Source organism: Chiroxiphia lanceolata, chromosome 21 (genome assembly GCF_009829145.1).
Source record: "Chiroxiphia lanceolata isolate bChiLan1 chromosome 21, bChiLan1.pri, whole genome shotgun sequence".
Classification (NCBI taxonomy): Eukaryota; Metazoa; Chordata; class Aves; order Passeriformes; family Pipridae; genus Chiroxiphia; species Chiroxiphia lanceolata.
In genome coordinates this window covers 4512026-4530994 of record NC_045657.1, presented here as the reverse complement: position 1 = coordinate 4530994, position 18969 = coordinate 4512026, and the positions used below count along the sequence as shown (strand labels likewise).

The 18969-nt window shown below is 41.7% G+C and overlaps 1 protein-coding gene across 1 annotated transcript in view; it reads right to left on the bottom strand.

Annotated features, from left to right (window-relative positions):
* MED27 (mediator complex subunit 27) overlaps nt 1-8633 on the bottom strand; it is an 84194-nt gene extending 75561 nt beyond the window's left edge. The window contains exons 1-2 of the mRNA XM_032708468.1: nt 8409-8633; nt 5792-5936 (exon numbers count right to left, since the gene is read on the bottom strand). Of these exons, the coding sequence (XP_032564359.1) occupies nt 5792-5936; nt 8409-8614 (351 nt within the window). The 5' untranslated portion in view covers nt 8615-8633. The remainder of the gene's footprint in view (nt 1-5791; nt 5937-8408) is intronic.
* Nucleotides 8634-18969: the final 10336 nt, after the last annotated feature.

Below are 18969 nucleotides of genomic sequence, written 5' to 3'. Positions count from 1 at the left end.
CTTGGCCATCTGCCTGAAATTCCAAAGCACTGCCACCACAGTAATTCAGTTACATTGTCCATGCTACTGTAAAACTACATTAAATTCAAAATGTTTGAGCACATCCGAAATTTAAAATTAATGTTCCCTGGAATGAACACTTCCTTTTACAATCAAGATGAAGTAATTTTTTTTTCCTGTTCAACAGTGTTTCTCTACTATCATGGTTAACATTTAATGTCATTTATTGTCATTAAACTCAATATTTGTGTCTAATCAATACTAAGCTACCAAGGGCAGTCATAACAAGTCTGGACTTTCTCTACACACTCTATTGATTTCTTTTTTTTGAGTCCTACAACAAACACAATTTATACAAATAATTTATCAGGGAACACATCAAAATAATTTAATAAACAAAACCTATATATACCTTTTCTCTTCAGTCATGTGACAGAAAATCATTTTAACTCATTAATGGTAATCTTAACAGTTCGATTTTAAATTTATGTAGGAACAAGAGGAAGCTATGAAGCAACAAATTTAAATCCAAATATTTTTAGTGTATTTCCACATGCAGAGCAACAGTCATTTTTATTTCATTTTGTATTTGCCAGGATATTACTTTTAAATACATTTATGACAGCTTCTGTTCAGCCTATTCCCTTGGAAAATTTATAATGCACAGATACTGTAAAGTTTATGCAAGTTGCCAAAGTCATCTTCTCACAGATGAGTAAATTAAATAAGGTGATTTAAATCCTACTCCCCCAGAAAGTCATAAAGTTAGAAAAGTTGATTTTTTGCTTTCTGCTCAAAGCAGAAAACAGCCTTCCCAAACACACAGTTGTCACGCTCTGTAAGTACCATCTCATGAAGATAAAATGAGACCACCACCACTCACAGACATCTACACACACAGGTTCAAGAAGGGTTGGAATTGGAGTAAAGCACATGGACAAATGCAACTCTGAAAACAGCAGGGAACACAACACTGCACTTCAGTGAAGCTAAAAATTGAGGAAAAAAAATTAAAATAACATCACCTGGTCAAGACCACAAATGCTGTAACTTCTCCCCACTTCTACTGCTGTTAATAATATTATTAGAAAGTCTGGAAACAAATCCCTTCCTGCAAAGAGGAGGAGGAAAGGAAACACAACTTGCAGAAGATCATTTTCACTTGGGCAAGTGAACTCTGCTAATGCTGCAACTCAGGGAAGACTAAGTTTGCTGCTTTCCAACAAACACAGTGTTTCTGCAGTCTGGTAGAAAGGGTAATTCTAGAGCACTGGCTTGGGAGTTGATCCATTTTGTACATACTCCTTAACTAAACAAATAAAAGCAAAAGACCTCTACAGTGATTACAGCTCAAATGCTGGCCATGAACTGCTTGAGAGCAGCTCATCAAGAGAGTGGAAACCTTCCCATAAAAGCATTTGCCCTGCTCAGTGGACATACAACAGACTACCTTGTGTTCCACTGGAGCCAGTGGAAACACCTGAGCAGACACTGCCTCGGGCACCCACCGGGAGAGGGCACGAAAGGCTTTGCCAAGGGCAGAGAGGTTGCACCAGTGCAGACTGTGGGCAACAAATAACCTCACCAAGGCTGCAGATGAAAAACCACAGAGCTTAAACCACTCAGAGAATGAGTTCACACTCCTGCATTCCAAAAATCTGCACCTCCTCTGAACAGCAGCATTACTGCAGATGGACCAAGCAACCACAACAGCACAAGCCTCGTTGAATATTTTATATATGGAGAAGCATCTAATGTTGGTTTAAAGTACTTTTTCCCCCAGAAAACCTCCTTGTCACCAAGCACTGAGAACAAATATCAACAAACACGCAGTTGCTTATTAAATGATGCTCTTATTCATGAGCTGATGGTCTCATCAGGCATAAAATAAACGGCACCAGGAGCGGGCACTTGTCACAAAAATGTCCTGAAGAGCAAGAGAAGAGAGTTCTTCCAATGTCTGTCACAAATCTGAGGTCACATATCTTTTTCTTTTTTTTTAAAAAAAAAAAAAGCCAAATCTTAATCAGTATTTCAGTCCAGTAAGTGACTTTTAAAATATCCTTTAATCTAAACTTAGAGCTGAAGCCTTTTCCCTGTGGTGATTTCCCTTGAATTCCAAGATAATGCAAGAAGCAGGCACCTGGTAATGAGGGATAAAGCAGTAGCACTGCAGAGCCAGTCCTGACTGTTCCAGGCAGCATCAGGCCACGCACACAAAACCCAGAAAGCCTTCTGACTGTCACTGTCAGCTCAGATTTCACCTGCCCAGATACAACAGTATATTACCAAGAAAAAAACCCAACAGTAGAGATGTACATAACTACTAAAACCACAATTCAAGTACAATGGACTAAACAGAGACAGTCCACAGAAAAACACCTACTGCTATCTACAAACTCCCTGTCTTACCCATAATACTCTCTGCATTACCCTTGAAGAATGATAGCTCATTTTTATCTTATCTAATATTGTATCTTCAGCATTACATTAGAGAGCACATACAGATCCTTCTGGGAAACAGCACTTCAATCGTAATAAAGATAACCTCTTTTCTTAAATAAAATTGAAGAGAAAGGGAAAAGAAATGTATCAAGTAGAGCTAAATACTGTTCCATGGCTACTGCATGTCTCCATGCACCCCACAGTCAGCCAAGTAATTCACTTCTATGATTTCTACTGGTACATAAAAGAAGTTCAAGCAAAGAAGAAAAACCATTTAGCTGCTGCTTGCAATAAAATAAACTTCCTGTGTTTTCAGCTATAGTTTGGTGAGTGCTATTAAACACCTGGAAAAGGAAAGTTCCTTTACAGCTGCATGTGTATGTAATTAATGCATTTGACAAGCTGTTGTGTTCCCAAACAGCTGCTTCCATTATACTGACAACTTTACCATCTGCAAAACTATTGGGTAAACTACAGAAAGTAAATATCAGGAGAGCAGGTGCTAATAAATAACAAGCACTGCCAAGAAAACACACTTCTGGAAGGGAAGTTTTCATTTTCCCCACTGTACTTTTCCACACTCCTGGAGCAGGTAAACTTAAGATACTCAGAATTGGAGGAACCAGTGCTGTGACTAACAGGAGCAGTAAAATAATGTTGAGGGCAAGCATCTGTGAAATCACAATTACATGCAGCCCCTCTCTACTGCACTTAGCCAAAGAGGTCAGTAAATTTGCACCTAAAAGTGGGTCTTCTCACAAGACATACCCAAGCACAGCTACAGGTAATAATTGTGGTAAATAAAACAAGTTGATTAGTGTCAGGTCAGTCTAATCTCCTGTATTAACAGTCACATCTTAAACACATATTTTCCATTTATGTCTGTGACATCTTCATTACACTTAACACCCAGCATTGCTCTTTAACCCAAAAACTTGCCAATGTATCTAAGATCAGAACAAAACTGGACATTTGCTGGACCCAATATCAGAACAAAGCTGCAAATATAAAGAAACAACTATTCTAACATCCAGTATCTCGTGAACCACAAGGAACAATTAGTAAAGCCTCAGCCTAAATTTAAGAAAACAAAACTAAAGAAGATATTATTGTATGACCAATAAAAGTAAGGCTCATATAGGTAGATATGATCCACCTCCAGATTTACAAAACTGCTTAAGTTTTAGGTTCATTCATACACTTAAAAAAAAGAGCCAATTTGGTAGCACTGTGCTTTAAAGAGGTTTATGTGGTTTATGGTATTGGGAAGGTTACTGTCACTATATTCTCCAAAAACTGGCTGAGACTCATTTCAAAAGCAGAAATACCGAGATAAGTGGCCCAGCTAAAAATCTCAGCTTTTAAACAGACTATAAAATAACTTCTGAAGTGCTAGGGGTATTTTGTTTGGTGTTTTGGTATTTGGGTAGGGTTTCTTTAACCATTTCAGGCCTCTGATTATCCTTTCAATGTTAGACAAAAATAATGCAGCAAAGTGGAGGGTTTTTTAAATCTACAGTTCTATGAATAGTGCTTGCATATATTGTTCTCATGAGAGAACCCAGTTATTACCAACCTTATTTATTATTGTTTTAAAAGTCACTTCTAACAGTCTCTTTATGTCTTAAACAGAATGCACTGAAACGTAACACAAAGTCCATGTATTCATTTTCCCTGTGTTTCCTGAGTGTCCTTCTGGAATTGCAGCACAGCCCCAGAACTCTCCTCCACCTCTCCTCCCCTGGCAGCCATGGGGCCACTCCTGCCATCAGTAATGCATGAACAATCAAAGGGAGAGCAAAATGCCCTTATCTCAGCTCATCAAAAATACAAGCAGGCGAGCCACAAAGGGGTCACAAATTAAAAATTAAATGCAGGCAGACCTAAAGTGCATTGACACACCAGCACTTCTAAACCCTCCCTGCAAAGCAACTGAAAACAAGGCACGTAACAAGAACAGAAGGAGGCCAAAAGGAGTCACGAAATAACACTTATTCAAGGAGTGTCTTCAGCAATGAGGAACAGAGCAGCAGTAAACAGGAGCATCACCAGAGTCTGTGCTGCTGATGGCAGACCCAGCAGCTCACACCCTGCCACAGGCAACACATCACCTGCAACTGAAACCTTCCCTTTAGCTGTCAAACAGGAATCAGAGACAACAAGGATAAAAGAAAGAAAAAAAACCCAACTGGTTTTCTCCTGCAACATTTCACTGCGTATATGAGTGCACAGGATACTGAAACTTCCTGCTTTCTGAAATCAGAATCCAGGATTACAAAAAATTCCTCTTCAAAGCTCCATAACACCCTAAGTTAATAAAAAACGACATCAGAACAGCTCTGTCAAAGCTATTTCATTACCAACCGAGTTTACTCTGATAATGACCTAGAGAAGTAATTAAATCCCTGAAGACTTAACTGCATTACAAGTTAGAAGTTTTCATACTTTTGTTTTTGCTGAAAGTACCATATGAATTCTTTTTTTCTTCAGTGCCAATAATCTGCTGCTAACAGCAAGAATCACAAGCACACATGAATTATTTTCTCAAGTTATAAATCCCTACTTAACAATCTTTCCTATCCTCCATTTTCCAATCATACCAAATTCCTATAAATGCCAAATTCTGCTGATTTTAGAAGACACTAACATATATCTGTATTCTGAAACATGACTATACAAATATTATTGTGGCATTCATACAAACTTTACTGCAGTATTCTATTTTAAATCTGAACAATGTTACATTGGTTGACTCAAGTTATAACAAGAATTTGCCTATGAAGTATTTGTGTACTTTCAAAGTCTTCCTGGCTCACACATCCTGATAAATAATTTAAAGTGGAACTGTTTCTTTTAATGCTCTAAATATTTTCAGATTTATTACTCCTGCTGTCTTGCACAAGGGTATTAAAGGCTTCAAGATTTCTGATGATGAAGACTTCCCTGCATGATTCTTTCCTAGATTTTTTCTAGGAAAATTCTAAAAGGATTCCTAGATCCAAAACACCTAGGTTAGGGGCAACATAAACTGTTGATTCACTGCTCTAAAATCCCACTGCCCTCTGCTACAGTGTTTACTGCCAGATGCAAGGACACAACATACTTTTATATTATATCTATGTAAGATGCTAAACATGGAAAGCATTGTCTTTTTAAGTATTGTTCTGCTTGGAAGTTTGAAAAACAAGGTCTCCTCTCAATTAAAACACCATGTTATCCTTGAAAGTATATTTAGGTAGATATTATGCTTCTCAGCTTCATAAAAACTCAGCAAGTTTGCCACAGTCTGCTGTGTCGCAAATCAAACATTCTGTGGGAACACACAACTAAATTATATCAATGTTACCTTATTGGACCATTTGTAGGCTTGAAGAAGTTGGCTGTAAAGAGGGGTTTTGTCCTGCACAGGGTCAAGGCTCAGGAGCCCACTGTTGTGCAGGGGGTGGTTCTCGGAGGGTTTCCCAACCAGGTTGCTCAGACGCTCCAGTTCACTGCAAGAAAACAGAAGGGCATTTCTGAAGGTCAGATCTGGGAATCTGAGCTGTACAATCCTCCTGCAGGGGCAGCCATCAAGCACCAACTCCATTTTAGTATCTAAGTGATACTAAATACCTCCCCAATTTGATTAAGAACACAATCACTCTTATTACCCAAACAATTTGAAGTTGTCTGTTAGTTGTGAATGAGCTTTTCTTCTAGGAGAGAAAGTACAAGTGAAGACTCTTTGAAGACAACCTAGAAAGAGTCAGACTATGGCAGGTCCTGTTTATAACCCAGGGCATCTTCTGAGCAATGCAGCCTCTCAGAAACCACACAATTCTGACTTTAGCACTGCCTGCTGTAATTTTTTAACCATCAAGCAGGCTGATGGCTCATCATCTCATTAGAGAACTCCAGATTAACACTGTCCTCATATAAATATACACAAGACCTGGTATCAGTCCTAAGCCTGGTGATGGTCCTGCAAAGTTTGTGATTACTCCAAGCACTTATCTGCATTCCAAGATTCCTTCTCTTCTGAGGAAGAATCTTCTGATTCCCATAAGCAAGTTGTACATTTTCAGGTGTCCATAAAATACTCAACTGCAGCATAATAAGCACCATTTTCCCATGAAGAAACCTCACTGTGAAATGATCTATCATTGTTTCATATCTCATTTGTCAAACACAACATTTAATCATAACAGAAGTTAAGCAATTTTTAAAACTTGCATTAATCATCTGAAGAAGGAAGACTGGCCACTCTGCACAGATATAAAATGCAGTTTTTCAAGTGGCATGACTAATCAGGTGCCTTTCTTTTTGACTTCCAAATGTTACATCCTAGTCTGAACTTCAGAACTTCCACTAAATTAAAAGCAGGACTTGAGCACTTCAAAGGGCAACTTCTGAAAATCTCCGTAAAGAAAAATCCCAAATACCTCCATTTGCATTTAATGAAGGCTACAAAAACAAACTCTAAAAATAAGGGAACTGACAGTAGAGACTTCCCTACTTTACTACCACAAAATTCCTCTTTATTAATCATCATTCCTACAAGTTTCCATGGCCTACTTTCTTTCTAAGCCTCTGGTTCTGTGAACACTCACAAATCTACTTAAAACTTCTTGTCAAAAGAACACACTAAGTAAATGGGAATAGACATAATAACTGAGAATCTGCTGAATAGGGATCACAAATACTTTTATGGTATAAAGGTCCACTGGTAGAATTGACTTCAGTGCACCTTGGAGTATTCCCTTACTAATTCACAGAATATCCTGAGCTGGAAGGGACCCAAAAGGATCAAAGTCCAACACCTGAATTGTTTGGAAACAAGATTTTGGGGGTTTAATAGATAATTCTTCAAAAAGCCCCAGTGTAAGACGAAGGATAACGAAAGGAACAGCTCAGCTTCCATGGAAGGAACCATGAAACCTCAACTTGGAAACTAAAAACCAAAGGGATAAACACAAGTTTCTAGAGCTGGGTACAACATCATTCGTGAGAATGGACATCTACCACCTTTCCCAAGAGAAAGGATGAGTGGGTAACGAATTATATCACCACAATCAGAACTAAAAATCAGCAAGGCCTACCAGCCAGCAAGAAACACATTCTTGTACACAAACTCCTGAACACTGGAGGTCAAAAAGATGTTCTGGGAAAGTGCTTGCCCTGCCCTCGGACACCTCCCTGGACAGTGCTGGTGGCTCCCAGGGGGATCCAGCCCAACCCAGCAGCCCAGTGACAGGATCCACATGGACCATCACAGAATCCACCAGGTTGGAAAAGACCTTTATGATCACTGAATCCAAACCTAAACCTCACACTGCCAAGTCCGCTACTAAACCACGTCCCTAAACGTACATTTAGTACTCAGTTCCTGTCTTCAAAGGGAATTTCGTTTAAAATGAACAATATTCCTGAATGAAACTGTGAACCAGCCTCTCTCTTCCGCCCATAACTTTCCCCCGTGTCTTCAGCCTCAGCAGTTTCTCTCTACTTAACACAAAAAACACCTGCTGGCACTGAACAACTACACTTACCTGGGCTAACTTACCAACCTGACAAGTTTTGGTAGTAAAATGGTCACTCTTGAACCTCTTGGTTGCTACTGAATAAAGTGTTTGAATTTTTGACAAAAAACGTCAAAAAAAAACAGAGAAAAATCTCCCTGCAACCGAACACCTCCACCTTGCCACCGCAACCCCACCGACAGCTCCCTCCTTAAAACGAGAATAAGAAACAGGTGAAGACCACGAGGAATACTATGAGCATATTCAGCCCTTTGGGGACTCTGGAATGGAACACCACGAAGGGGCGACGCGCGCGGTGTTGGGGGGAATAAACCGGAGCGTTTTCGCGTTTATTTGCCTACAAGCTTCCCCCGGGGAGTGTAAACGGCCCCGCCGAGCGCTGCGAGGGGCCGGGGCACCCCCAGGCCCCCCTTCCCTGCCCACCGGGGGGAACCCGGTGCTCACCCCAGGTCGCGGCTGACGGAGTGCAGGCTCTCCTGGAAGGCGGCCATGAAGCCCTTCTCGCGGCCCTCCAGGGTCTCCTTGTTGCGCATCCCATCCTTGAGGCAGTCGAAGACCCTGGTGACGCTGGAGCGCAGCGCCTGGATGGCGGCGATGGCCTGGGAAAACGCCTCCAGGTTCACGCCGGGGCTCAGCGCCCCGTCCGCCATCTTGGCAACGGCCCCCGGCCGCGCCGGCGCGAGGGCGCGGGGCACGCTGGGAAATGTAGTCCGGGCGTGGCCGGGGCGGGGGCTCTCGGTGGCCAAAAGTCGCTTCTTTTAGAGACTTTTATGCTCTTTTTCCAGCCTCAGGGGGTTCTCCGCCGCTGTGTCCAATTCTGGCCCGCCACGTCAAGAATCACAGAGTTGTCAAGGTTGGAAGAGACATTTAAGATCGTCAAGTCCAACCGTAACCCCTAAATCACATCGCCCAGTGCCAAATCCAGACACCCCAAAACATAGAATAGTAGCATCATAGAATAGTAGCATCGTAGAGTTATAGAGCCACAGAATCATAGAATCAAACACTATCCTGAATTGGAAGGGACACACAAGGATCATTGAGTACAGCTCCTGGCCCTGCACAAGATCCCCCAACAATCCCACCCTGTTCCTGAGAGCGTTGTCCAAACCCTCCTGGAGCTCTGGCAGCCTTGGGGCTGTGCCCACTGCCCTGGGGAGCCTGGGCAGTGCCCAACCACCCTCTGGGGGATGAACCTTTTCCTGGAATCCAACCTAAACCTCCCCTCCCACAGCCTCATGCCATTCCCTGGGTCCAACGCTGGTCACCAGAGATCAGAGAACGTGATGAAGCTGCAGACCATGATGAAGAATATATAAGGCATATTCCATCCTCTGGATGTTCTGTGGATCTGTAGGGCATTTCTCAGGCACAGAACCAGAAACAAAACCATTTAGAATGGCAAGCAAGGTCTCTGCTCCTGCTGCAATGACTGCGCTGAGCTTGAAGCAGGTGAGAGCAGTTCCATCGTCATTATGCTCCTGGGAAGACTGAAGATGTGAAAGTCGGGCCCCCTGTTACAGTTCCATTCTCAGAACTGGGGCTTGGAGCAACCTGGTCTAGGGAAGATGCCCCTGCCCATGGCAGGGTTTGGAATGAGATAATCTCTAAGGTTCTTTCCAATCTGTGATTCTGTCATTCTGTGTTTCTATATTTCAGTCATGATCACTTATGAATCCAACAGGATCTAGACCAGGCCTTCATCACCCAACCTTTACGAAGCACTGTGAAGTTTGAGTGCTATCACATCACTAAACAGTTTGATTTTGTAGGAGCTGCTTGTGTTTCCGATGCCGCCGACAGCTCTTTTCACCCTCAGAGCACAGCTAAAATAAATAGAGCTAAAGTAAATGAAGCGCTGCACAGGCCAACAGTCACTACACCCAGAGTAAACTGCAGCACAAGGATAGGCTTTTTGTTTTCTCAGCTTCTAAAGTAAATAACAACATCTTTCATAAAGGTATTAATTAAACTCAGTAAGCAAAATCCACACAGATCCTTTAGTCAGAGGTGACTTTTTTTTTAGATGTAAAATGGAAATGAGTACGGTAAGGAGCAGCTGAGATGTCAGTGGCCAAGTGAAGCGAGGCTTTGCCCTCCACTCAGTGACACTTTTCTGTCTGTCAAGCGACGGATTCTGAAAATTGCATCCAATCAATTAAATGTTCTCAGACAACATGAGAGGTTATTGATAAGTGAAACCCTATTACTTAGCATGAAGAATGAGAAAATGAAAGGGCTGCGGTTCTTCTTCTCCTGAGCTTAGTGATGCTGTTGTATCTGAGCACTGAGGCAAAGCAAACCTGGAAGCAATACATAAACAGTGAAATATATAGCAATGTACTTCAAAGGATCAGCAGTGGACTGAGCACACTTAGTAAGGCAAATAGGAACAAGACAGGAATATTTCTTTATGTAAAAAAGCACTGAATCAAAGAATAGCAGCCAGAGCCAGAAAAGACAGGACTATCTCAGCCAGACTGGCAACCTAAGCTGGTTATGGATCTATAATATTAGTTGTTTTAAACATAAAATACCTTTCTTTGGACTATAATAGATTGGTCAAGAAAGTACTGTCTTATAAGGGAATACTTGCAGGTTGAGAGATCCTTCCTGCATTGCATTATTCTTTTTTCCTCTCAGTACAAGGTTTGGACTCTGGGTGCACATTGCAGATGTCTGTAACTTATTTTATATGTTATCACTTGGAAATGGGTGATTCTTTTCCATTTGAGATTTACTATTTTTAAACATTTATTTTCAGCTGTCAATATTTAATTTATTTTAATTATCTCCAAGATCCCTGTCATTGAGGTACCCAGATGAAGGAGTTCTGATTTTACGTCCTACCTGGAAGGGTGAAAGGGTTTGACAGTTCTTTTACTATTTTTAAACTAACGACAAAACAGTGGCCTGAAAACAAATCCATAAATGTATAAGGAACCATTTGGAACTTGCCCCTGTGGAACAAAGAGCACAGCACAGCTTTGCCTTAAAAACTCAAAGGAGGGCATTCACATTTTTTGCTTCAGGGATCTGCTTTTTCTTGCATAAATGAGGAGCCAAGTTCCCCTAAACAGACAACAAGCAATTCAGAGCACTAAGAGCCCCATTGGCTCCGTGAAGAGTTAAGGCAGACTCTGCTTCAACACCTCAAGATAATGGCTGGAGAAGAGAGCAGGAGTTCCCACTCCTCTTCTTATTTCTCCTCCTGTTTTGCCACATCTGGAAGGAAAAGACTGCATAATTTGGTGTGCTCATTTGTAGGGCATTGCCATGCCTATGTTTCTCTCTTTTAGGCAATATTCCCTAACTGGCAGCCTGCCCAAACCAAGGCAGTATGCTGATTTAATTTCATTATAGGTGCATTGGAAGTGGGCATTATGGATATAAAATATGTGGAACCAGGATATCTCCAAGGTACTGATAAAAATCTTCTTGCCTTAAAATCATTAATAAAACATAGAAGCAAGAATCCAGCTGATGTTCAAAACATCCAAAAATCTTATTATGACAGCTGTTGAGTTTGGGCTCCTGCAAAATTATTGGAGTGGCTCAATATGGGCATGAATCCACGCCTGAGCAAGCACCAGAACTGGTATCTTTCATCCTCTCCACCAGAATTTCAAGGACCTAGTGATCTCTCTCCAAAAAAAATCACATTTAAAACATGGGGGGTATATCCACATTGCACAACTCGGGTGTTGTGTAGAGAGATGCAAACAGCAGCCCGGGAAGCAGCCTGCTGTTAGTTCAGCACCCTGACCAGGCTAATAAACCTGCCTCTCAGCCTTGCTAATTAGCTCTGGCAGACCCCTGTGCTAACACAGTGATGCTACAGTTACCCCCATCACTGCTGCTCAGTGCTGAGTAGATAGACTGAGATGGGAGAGGGGAGGCTGCACTGAACTGCCAGTTCTGGGTCTGTTCTGTGGCTAAAGGGAGAATTTCATTTTGGGCGCTGTCAGTCTCCTAATGTACAGAAGCTCTGAGCTCACTTGGAGAGAAAGAGGGGGAAAAAAGTAACAACCCAACCTGGCAGCACATGCAGCAAGAGAAGTTCAGTTCCCTCCTCGAGCAGAAGCTTGGCTGGGGAGCGTGTAATTAAGATGAACCTTTCACAGCAAAGTATGTTATGGCAATTTTACTCAAATTGCAGCTCCTAAGAACCACGTGGGCTGTAATTAATCAGCAACATCAAAGCAGAGGGATGACTTCAGAATGCTTGCAGAGGTACTGTAAACAATTTGTTAGGGAAGAAAGTGCCCAATTAGAAATGCATTCTCATTTGAGAGAAATTAATTTTGTTGTCAGGAGAGACAATTAATGGTGACTATTGGGTTTCATAGCAAGTGCAGATAATCTCTCACGCCGTGTCTGAACAGGGCTCAATATTTGAAATAACTCACATCATAAGAAATTATCTTTATCTTCCTATGACATAGATAAATGCTGATATTTTTTCTATGGCAAGCTGGACTGATATTCATCACCAGAGCCTCTTCATTTCTTTATACTTCATTGCTACATTTTCGACAGCACTTCAGATAAATACAGGAAACTGATTTTGTTGTTGTTGTTCAAATAATTGTAATGCAATTGGTAAGATATTCTTGCTATTTTTACATTCCTATTAATTTCTTTCAGGTTTTCAGTCTTCAGTTAGCCACAGAGTTTACTACACCGTGCATTATTGAAGCAGAAGAGCAGCTGAGGGGTTATCGACTCATGTTTGGGGCTTCTGCCAAGAGAAGGGAATTTGTCCTGCCTCCTTTTAGAGAAGGTTGGAATGGCAAGACATTTTCTGATGTGGGGGAGACTTGCTCTTCAGTGCTATTTCTTTCCTATTGTTCCCTGAATGAGAATCCCCCACTATATCCAACAATAGTGAGCAAAAACCTTATCTGAACACTCCTGCCAGAAGAACCAGTGCAACAATGAGCTGAGCTGACAATGATGTAGTTATCATCAGCTTTCCTGGGGGATGAATAGAGTCAGCTTCCTATTGTTTCATGCTCTCAGGCAACCAGGCTCACATTGGAAAAGGATCTTCCCCCACATCGTGGTGTGTGGAAAACAGACCTGGAGGCCTCCCAGTCCCCTTAGGGGATCTCTGTAACTGTAGAAACTACAATTTTCGGGCGGCTATTTGGTAATCCAGAGTGTTCTCTTTCAGTTTATGGTTATAAAGTGTCCCCATCACAGAGAGAAAATCCAGCACATAACAGATTTGTCTGCAGAACCACTACAGACTGGATGGATTATGACTCTTCGATTCCCTCTTGCCTGATGAAACTGGCACTCTTGATATGAGTTTCAAGATAATTCAAAGAGATCTGCTGTTGGTTTGTGATGCTTCTGGAACTTCAGTCCCTGGAGATGTCAACTTAACACCTTATCCCAGCACCGAATTTACATGAGAAGTGTAAAGCAAAATACAAAAAGTAAACCCTACCCAGCAAAACTCATGGTGCTATTTTATGCATGCAGACTTCTGTCCCAAAATATGTCAAATTTTACTTGCAAAAATAAAAGGCTGCTGTTTTATTCTGTATGTGTGCAATCTGCAGAGAACTCAGCCACTTCTTTTCTTTAAACATTCAGTGATCAAGTGGGGAATCTGATGTAAAACCAAACGGGAAGAAAGTACCATTATTTAAAGGCTACAGAGCTGCTTAAAATTAGAGCTGTGAAGGCATCAAAAAATACCAGAAATCACAGATGGTTTGCAGATAAATTCACATTGCATTTAGTCCACTCGGCATCTAAAAAAAACCCCTATGCTTTTGCCTTGCTTTTCAGTCTATCTGTTGATGGCTGCTCAAAACATACTTTCTTTAAATTGGGCTTTGAGTCGTGTTCTGTTGCCCTACACATTCAGATCCCAAAATCTGCACAAATATGTATTTTTAAATGAGGCAGTTAAAATTTAATATATTTTGCATATTTCCAAGAAGACAACTATCCTGAGCAGGTTAAATAAGACATTGGCAGAGATGAAATAGTAGGAAGAACAGACAAGCAGCTCTGCAATATGCAAGTAACTGAGACAGAATGACCCAGTTGTTTCTTCTTGACTACACTGATGATTCTGCAGTATTAAGAGACAGTTAAACATTGTTTTCCCAATCCACAGACTGCAGGATCAGGCTTTTACATAATTCTAGGATATTTGTGTATTCTCTAATTTAACTAGTTAACGTCTATCTGCCTTTTTTAATGCCTGGGCTGTGTTTTCAAGTGTTCTGTCTTGTCCCCTGGGTTTTCTCTCTGATACTGGCTTGCTCTGGGGAAAATTCCGCTTCCATTATCACGAAAGATCAGGATTTGGCACAATCATTCCAGCCTCACTGCCTAGCAGCAGTCAGCAGAATTTGTTGAATACATAATGCTCGATTCTCCTCCTTACCAGTCCCTTGCAGAGGTAGGATTTTGCAGCAGGCAAGGGGAAGCTTGAAGCACGATGGTTATTCCATACCTGGTTGAGCACATCCACTAGGTATTGCTCTCCATTGAACAGGCACAGGGAAGTTTTAGATGGCAGTGTATCCACTGCTATGACAGTAAATATGATGGAGTTCAGGGTACAATATATGGTATTTCTTCTTGCCAGGAGCAAAGTCTCACCTGCAGCTTGGAACAGCAGAGGCAGCTTTTCCCCCGGCTCATTAAAAAACCCCACACAGTAACAATCTCTAAAACAAGTTCAAAGAGTTCTCAAGTCCCTGATTAGCAAATGTTACTCGTGAAAAGTGTAATCTCAGGACAATAAGGCCTGACGTGAACCAGATTCAGGCATGGTTTTGGCAATCTTCAGCTTTATTCCTTCTAAATACAAATGCAGCATGCCAAGCAACCATCCTGCTAACTCCTGAGCTTAGCATTCCCCGTTCCACCAGACACTTGCCAAGAGTCATTTGCTCCAGTACTTCTCACAAAAGCCAAGCTACTTCTCATAACTCTCCATCCTAATTAAGCTACTTGCTGGCTTTTATAATCACCTCTCCATACATCCATCAATCTCTGCAGGATATTTAACAGACGAAACTGGGCTGATTTCCCCTTAAAGCACCAGCCATTCTGAAACAAGGTCGTTTCCTTTACTCTTTGCTGCTTTTCTTGCAGGCCCTTTTTCTTTTCCAGCTGTCAAAAGGAGAGGCTAACAACAAAAATAAACCTAGTCAAATATGCTTAAGGCTGAATGAGGGCATGGAAACCTGCAGTTTTCCAGACAAGTCAAGCATTTCTAGGAACTGCATAGATCAGTATTTTCTTTCAAACTGTTTCACACTCACTATTGTTCGTCAATCCATCAAAGAGGACAGACAGCCATACTTTTTAACAGACACCCAGACAAAACAAGGAGAATAAAGCAAAGTTCTGGGACATTCAAAACTTCAGCATTTCAGAAATTCAGTACTTCATCTTGACCTTTATTCAGGAAAGAGGCTGAACTAAACTTGGAGTACATACAAAGGGAGTTTTCAATCGATAAGCCTTTCTACACCACTGCTGCCTTCTTCAAGACCCTGCTTTGGAATCTGCAGGGCAGCTAAACAGAACTAAGCTCACAGAGCCCAAGAACAAGAGAACATTTTCACTGGAGAGGGCTCCATGTGGAAGACATGTGTCCAAAAACTGTACAGAGCATCCTAGAGTCACCACAGCACTCTCTGCACGGCATCAGGACCCGACTGGCATTGCCCAAAGTGCCACTGGACTGGGTTCACCCAGAAGCTTCTAATCCCTCAGACATTGTTATGGAAAACATCCTGCATGAGGGGCAGGGAAGTTAACCAATTTGTTGTCAGAGGCAGCAGCGTGTTTGTTGCTGTCTCATAAAGGAGATAAAAGGGACATTGACACTTGGAGATAGTGGAGGCGCCAGATGACGTGGAAATAAATTGGCTTCAAATAAAAGCCCAGCTTGGTTTTGTCAGGACAGAACCCGGAGCACGTGCACACACAGTGGGGCCACAGACTCACCAGCACCCCCAGCCAGGGTCAGCCCGTCGGGGTCTTGCTCCACCAAGAGCTGCAGCCCCAAAAGCAACACGGAGGGGCGTGAGCTGGAGGTGCCAGCCTGATGCCACCCTGGTGTGCCAGCTCACAGTGCCCACGGGATCGGGATGTGTGGCGTGGGCAGCGGAGACGGAACTGATTGGATTTTTTCCAAAGGCTATTATCTGAAAAAGACTTTGCTTTATACTCAGGCCAATATGGTAAACTGCATCCAGTTAGCTCAGGGAAAGGTCAGACATATTTTAGAGCAAAGAAAGGCCATCTCTGGCAGGTGTATCCAATTCAGAGAGATATATTATCCCCAAAGGAACATGAGAAAAAAAAAATCCTTATTTACTTTATTTATGCATATTCCACTTACAGTTACGCTGGTGCATTCGTGATATGGAACTGAGGAATGTTTTCAAACAGAATCCAGCCAGACTTTCCTAAAATGAGACATAGTTTGTCTAAACAGACAATCACTTCCTGGAATTTGCAGTTCTAATTCCATACTTCAGTATTTAAGGTCTCCAAAAAAGTGGTATCCATCTTCCCTCCTAACAAAAAGGAAAAAAAAAAAAGATTTTCCTTCTATCTAGAGATTATTTAGTGCTCTGTTATTGACACTGCTTCTATTGAAAGATTTATAGATAAAAATGCAGTGTATTCAAGTAGTGATCATTTTTCATCGTCACTTAGTGACAGAACAGCCTGTAGTCAATTCCAGCAGATTTATCTTCTCTATATTGATCATTTGTGGGGCTGAGCCGTGTGCAGGGACCTGGCTTGTGTCGCTTCTGAGCTGCACCAAGAAATGCAAAAGGAGTGGACAAGAGAGGTGCCAAGCAATTTTGTTTTCATTCTAAAGCTGTTTAATTAGTTCCCTCTAAGTGGTGAGACAAGCTGCTGGAAGATAACTTGTTTATAGACACCAGGCTTTTCCTGATGGACAAAGGGAACAGCACATAAATGTCATTTGCCTGTGTAGTTCAGCCTACAAGTTGTCCCAGAGCTGGCTTTGAGATGTTGGATGCAAATGAAAACTTCAGATACCGGAGGGAGAGATGTTTTGTGAAAAGTAGGAACTGCCAGTCAGGTTCCTCAAGGAAACCTCCCATGACCTCCTGTGGAGAAGATGCTCTCTTGTGCTCTCATGAGGATTCCCATCACATCATGGAAAGATTCTTTCAGCTTTTTGAAGCCCAGAGAGAATAGAAAGTATTATCCTGAGGGCTTGGAGCACTCCAGCCTCTAAAGTTCTATGAGGAATTTTTCTACCTAAGACACAGGGATTAATTCTGGTCACCTTCAGAGTGAAGCTGAAGGGGGGAAAAAAACAGCAAAACATTTAGATGCAAGGTAGAACCTGCTTAGTCTCAAGCAATACAATACTGGATCCCAGACTCTTGCCTCAGACACATCTACTATTTTAAACAGAGCCAGTCTTCTATACATGCCCTTCTTAAGCCAAATCCGTCGGTAAATGCTGATACAGGGGCTGTGAATTTGATGGCTGAATAATGTTTGCAGGAATCCTTCAGAGACCAAGAAAGCTTTCTGCAGAAGCTGTCATGCACCTCCCTGATGGATCACCGCTCATAAACCATAAATGCACTTAATGTTGGGAGCAGGCAAGACCAGATCTCCGCCTTCCTACAGCACCTGCTCTGTCAGGGAGCTAAAAGGTGCATGTGTGCTTGTTTGTCTTACCAGGTACTGGCTGAGATGTCACCCAGACACCTTTAAAGGTCCTATATATCAGGTGTAAGTTTTAAATATAAGCTGGAAAGGAGGCATACAAAGAACCTGAGTGCATGAACAGACCAAGGCGCCTCAGTGCTATTTGCAGCTTTCTCGTCCAAGTGATCCCATTTATCCACAGTCCCCATTGTGTTTTGGGTCCATTTTTAAATATTACCCACATGGATTCGAAAAGGGAAAGGCAAGCACTGGCCATTGCCTGGATAAGGAGACCTGTTCTATTCCTTATGGCTGGGGAGACCCAGCAGATTAATTCATATAACAGCAAAAAGCCCCAAATTGTGATTTCAGGAACTACATCAAGATGAAAATCACATTCTTTATTCTACAGGCAGTGACTTAACCAAAACCAAGCAAACTATAAATATAAAATACATATATACAGGTTCACCTGAAGTATGAACTTGATGTTCTAGCCCTTCCTGTTAAGCATGTGCTTCTGATGTTCATTTTCTAATCACTTCCATGATTAGAAGCCTTCTCCTACAGACACCTAATCTTGCGCTCCTCTGCAGCTACCTCCGAATCCCTCATCATTTCCTGATCCAAACCCCTGTGATTAATCATCTCTGAACAGGTTTATCAATCTGTTCCTGCACACAGGAACATACATGTTCAGCAGATATTTCCTCTATAACTTTCCCTGCTACACTATTCTGGAGAACTGCTCCAAACTGTGCCAGCTGACTCTTGCTATTTGCAGACATGGGAGATGGGATTCTAAACCATGAGGATTTGCCAAGGTAGCTATATGAGTATACTAGCAAAAGGATATTTCTCCTACTGTCAAATAAACTGTACTAGTAGAAGGACTTCTGCCTCAGCAGAAGGGTTTTGTTGATAGATAATTTCACCTCTTTCACTGCAAACCAATACAGCAGTGATAATGCAGCTTTTGACCAGGGTGAGTTGTTTTCTCCTCAATATTCACAGCTGCCAGGAAAAGGAATATGATCACTGTCTTAAGGTATAACAAGTGGCTCAATTTTGTCCCCAAAAATAACGTGCACTTTTGATCCATTCTGAATTCTTTCTCTCGGAAGGCTTTCCTGCACAGAGAACAACATTAAACAAATTAGCAAATTACTCTCTCTGCAAGAGCCAGGTCATATTTCACCATTAGAGAAGGAGTGTGATTGTGGTTGGGTGAAAATAAATCCACAGTAACACTATTTGCTATCATTCATGTCTCAACATTCCCTCTCAAAAATAGTTTCATTTTGTTATATTTAATGCTGAA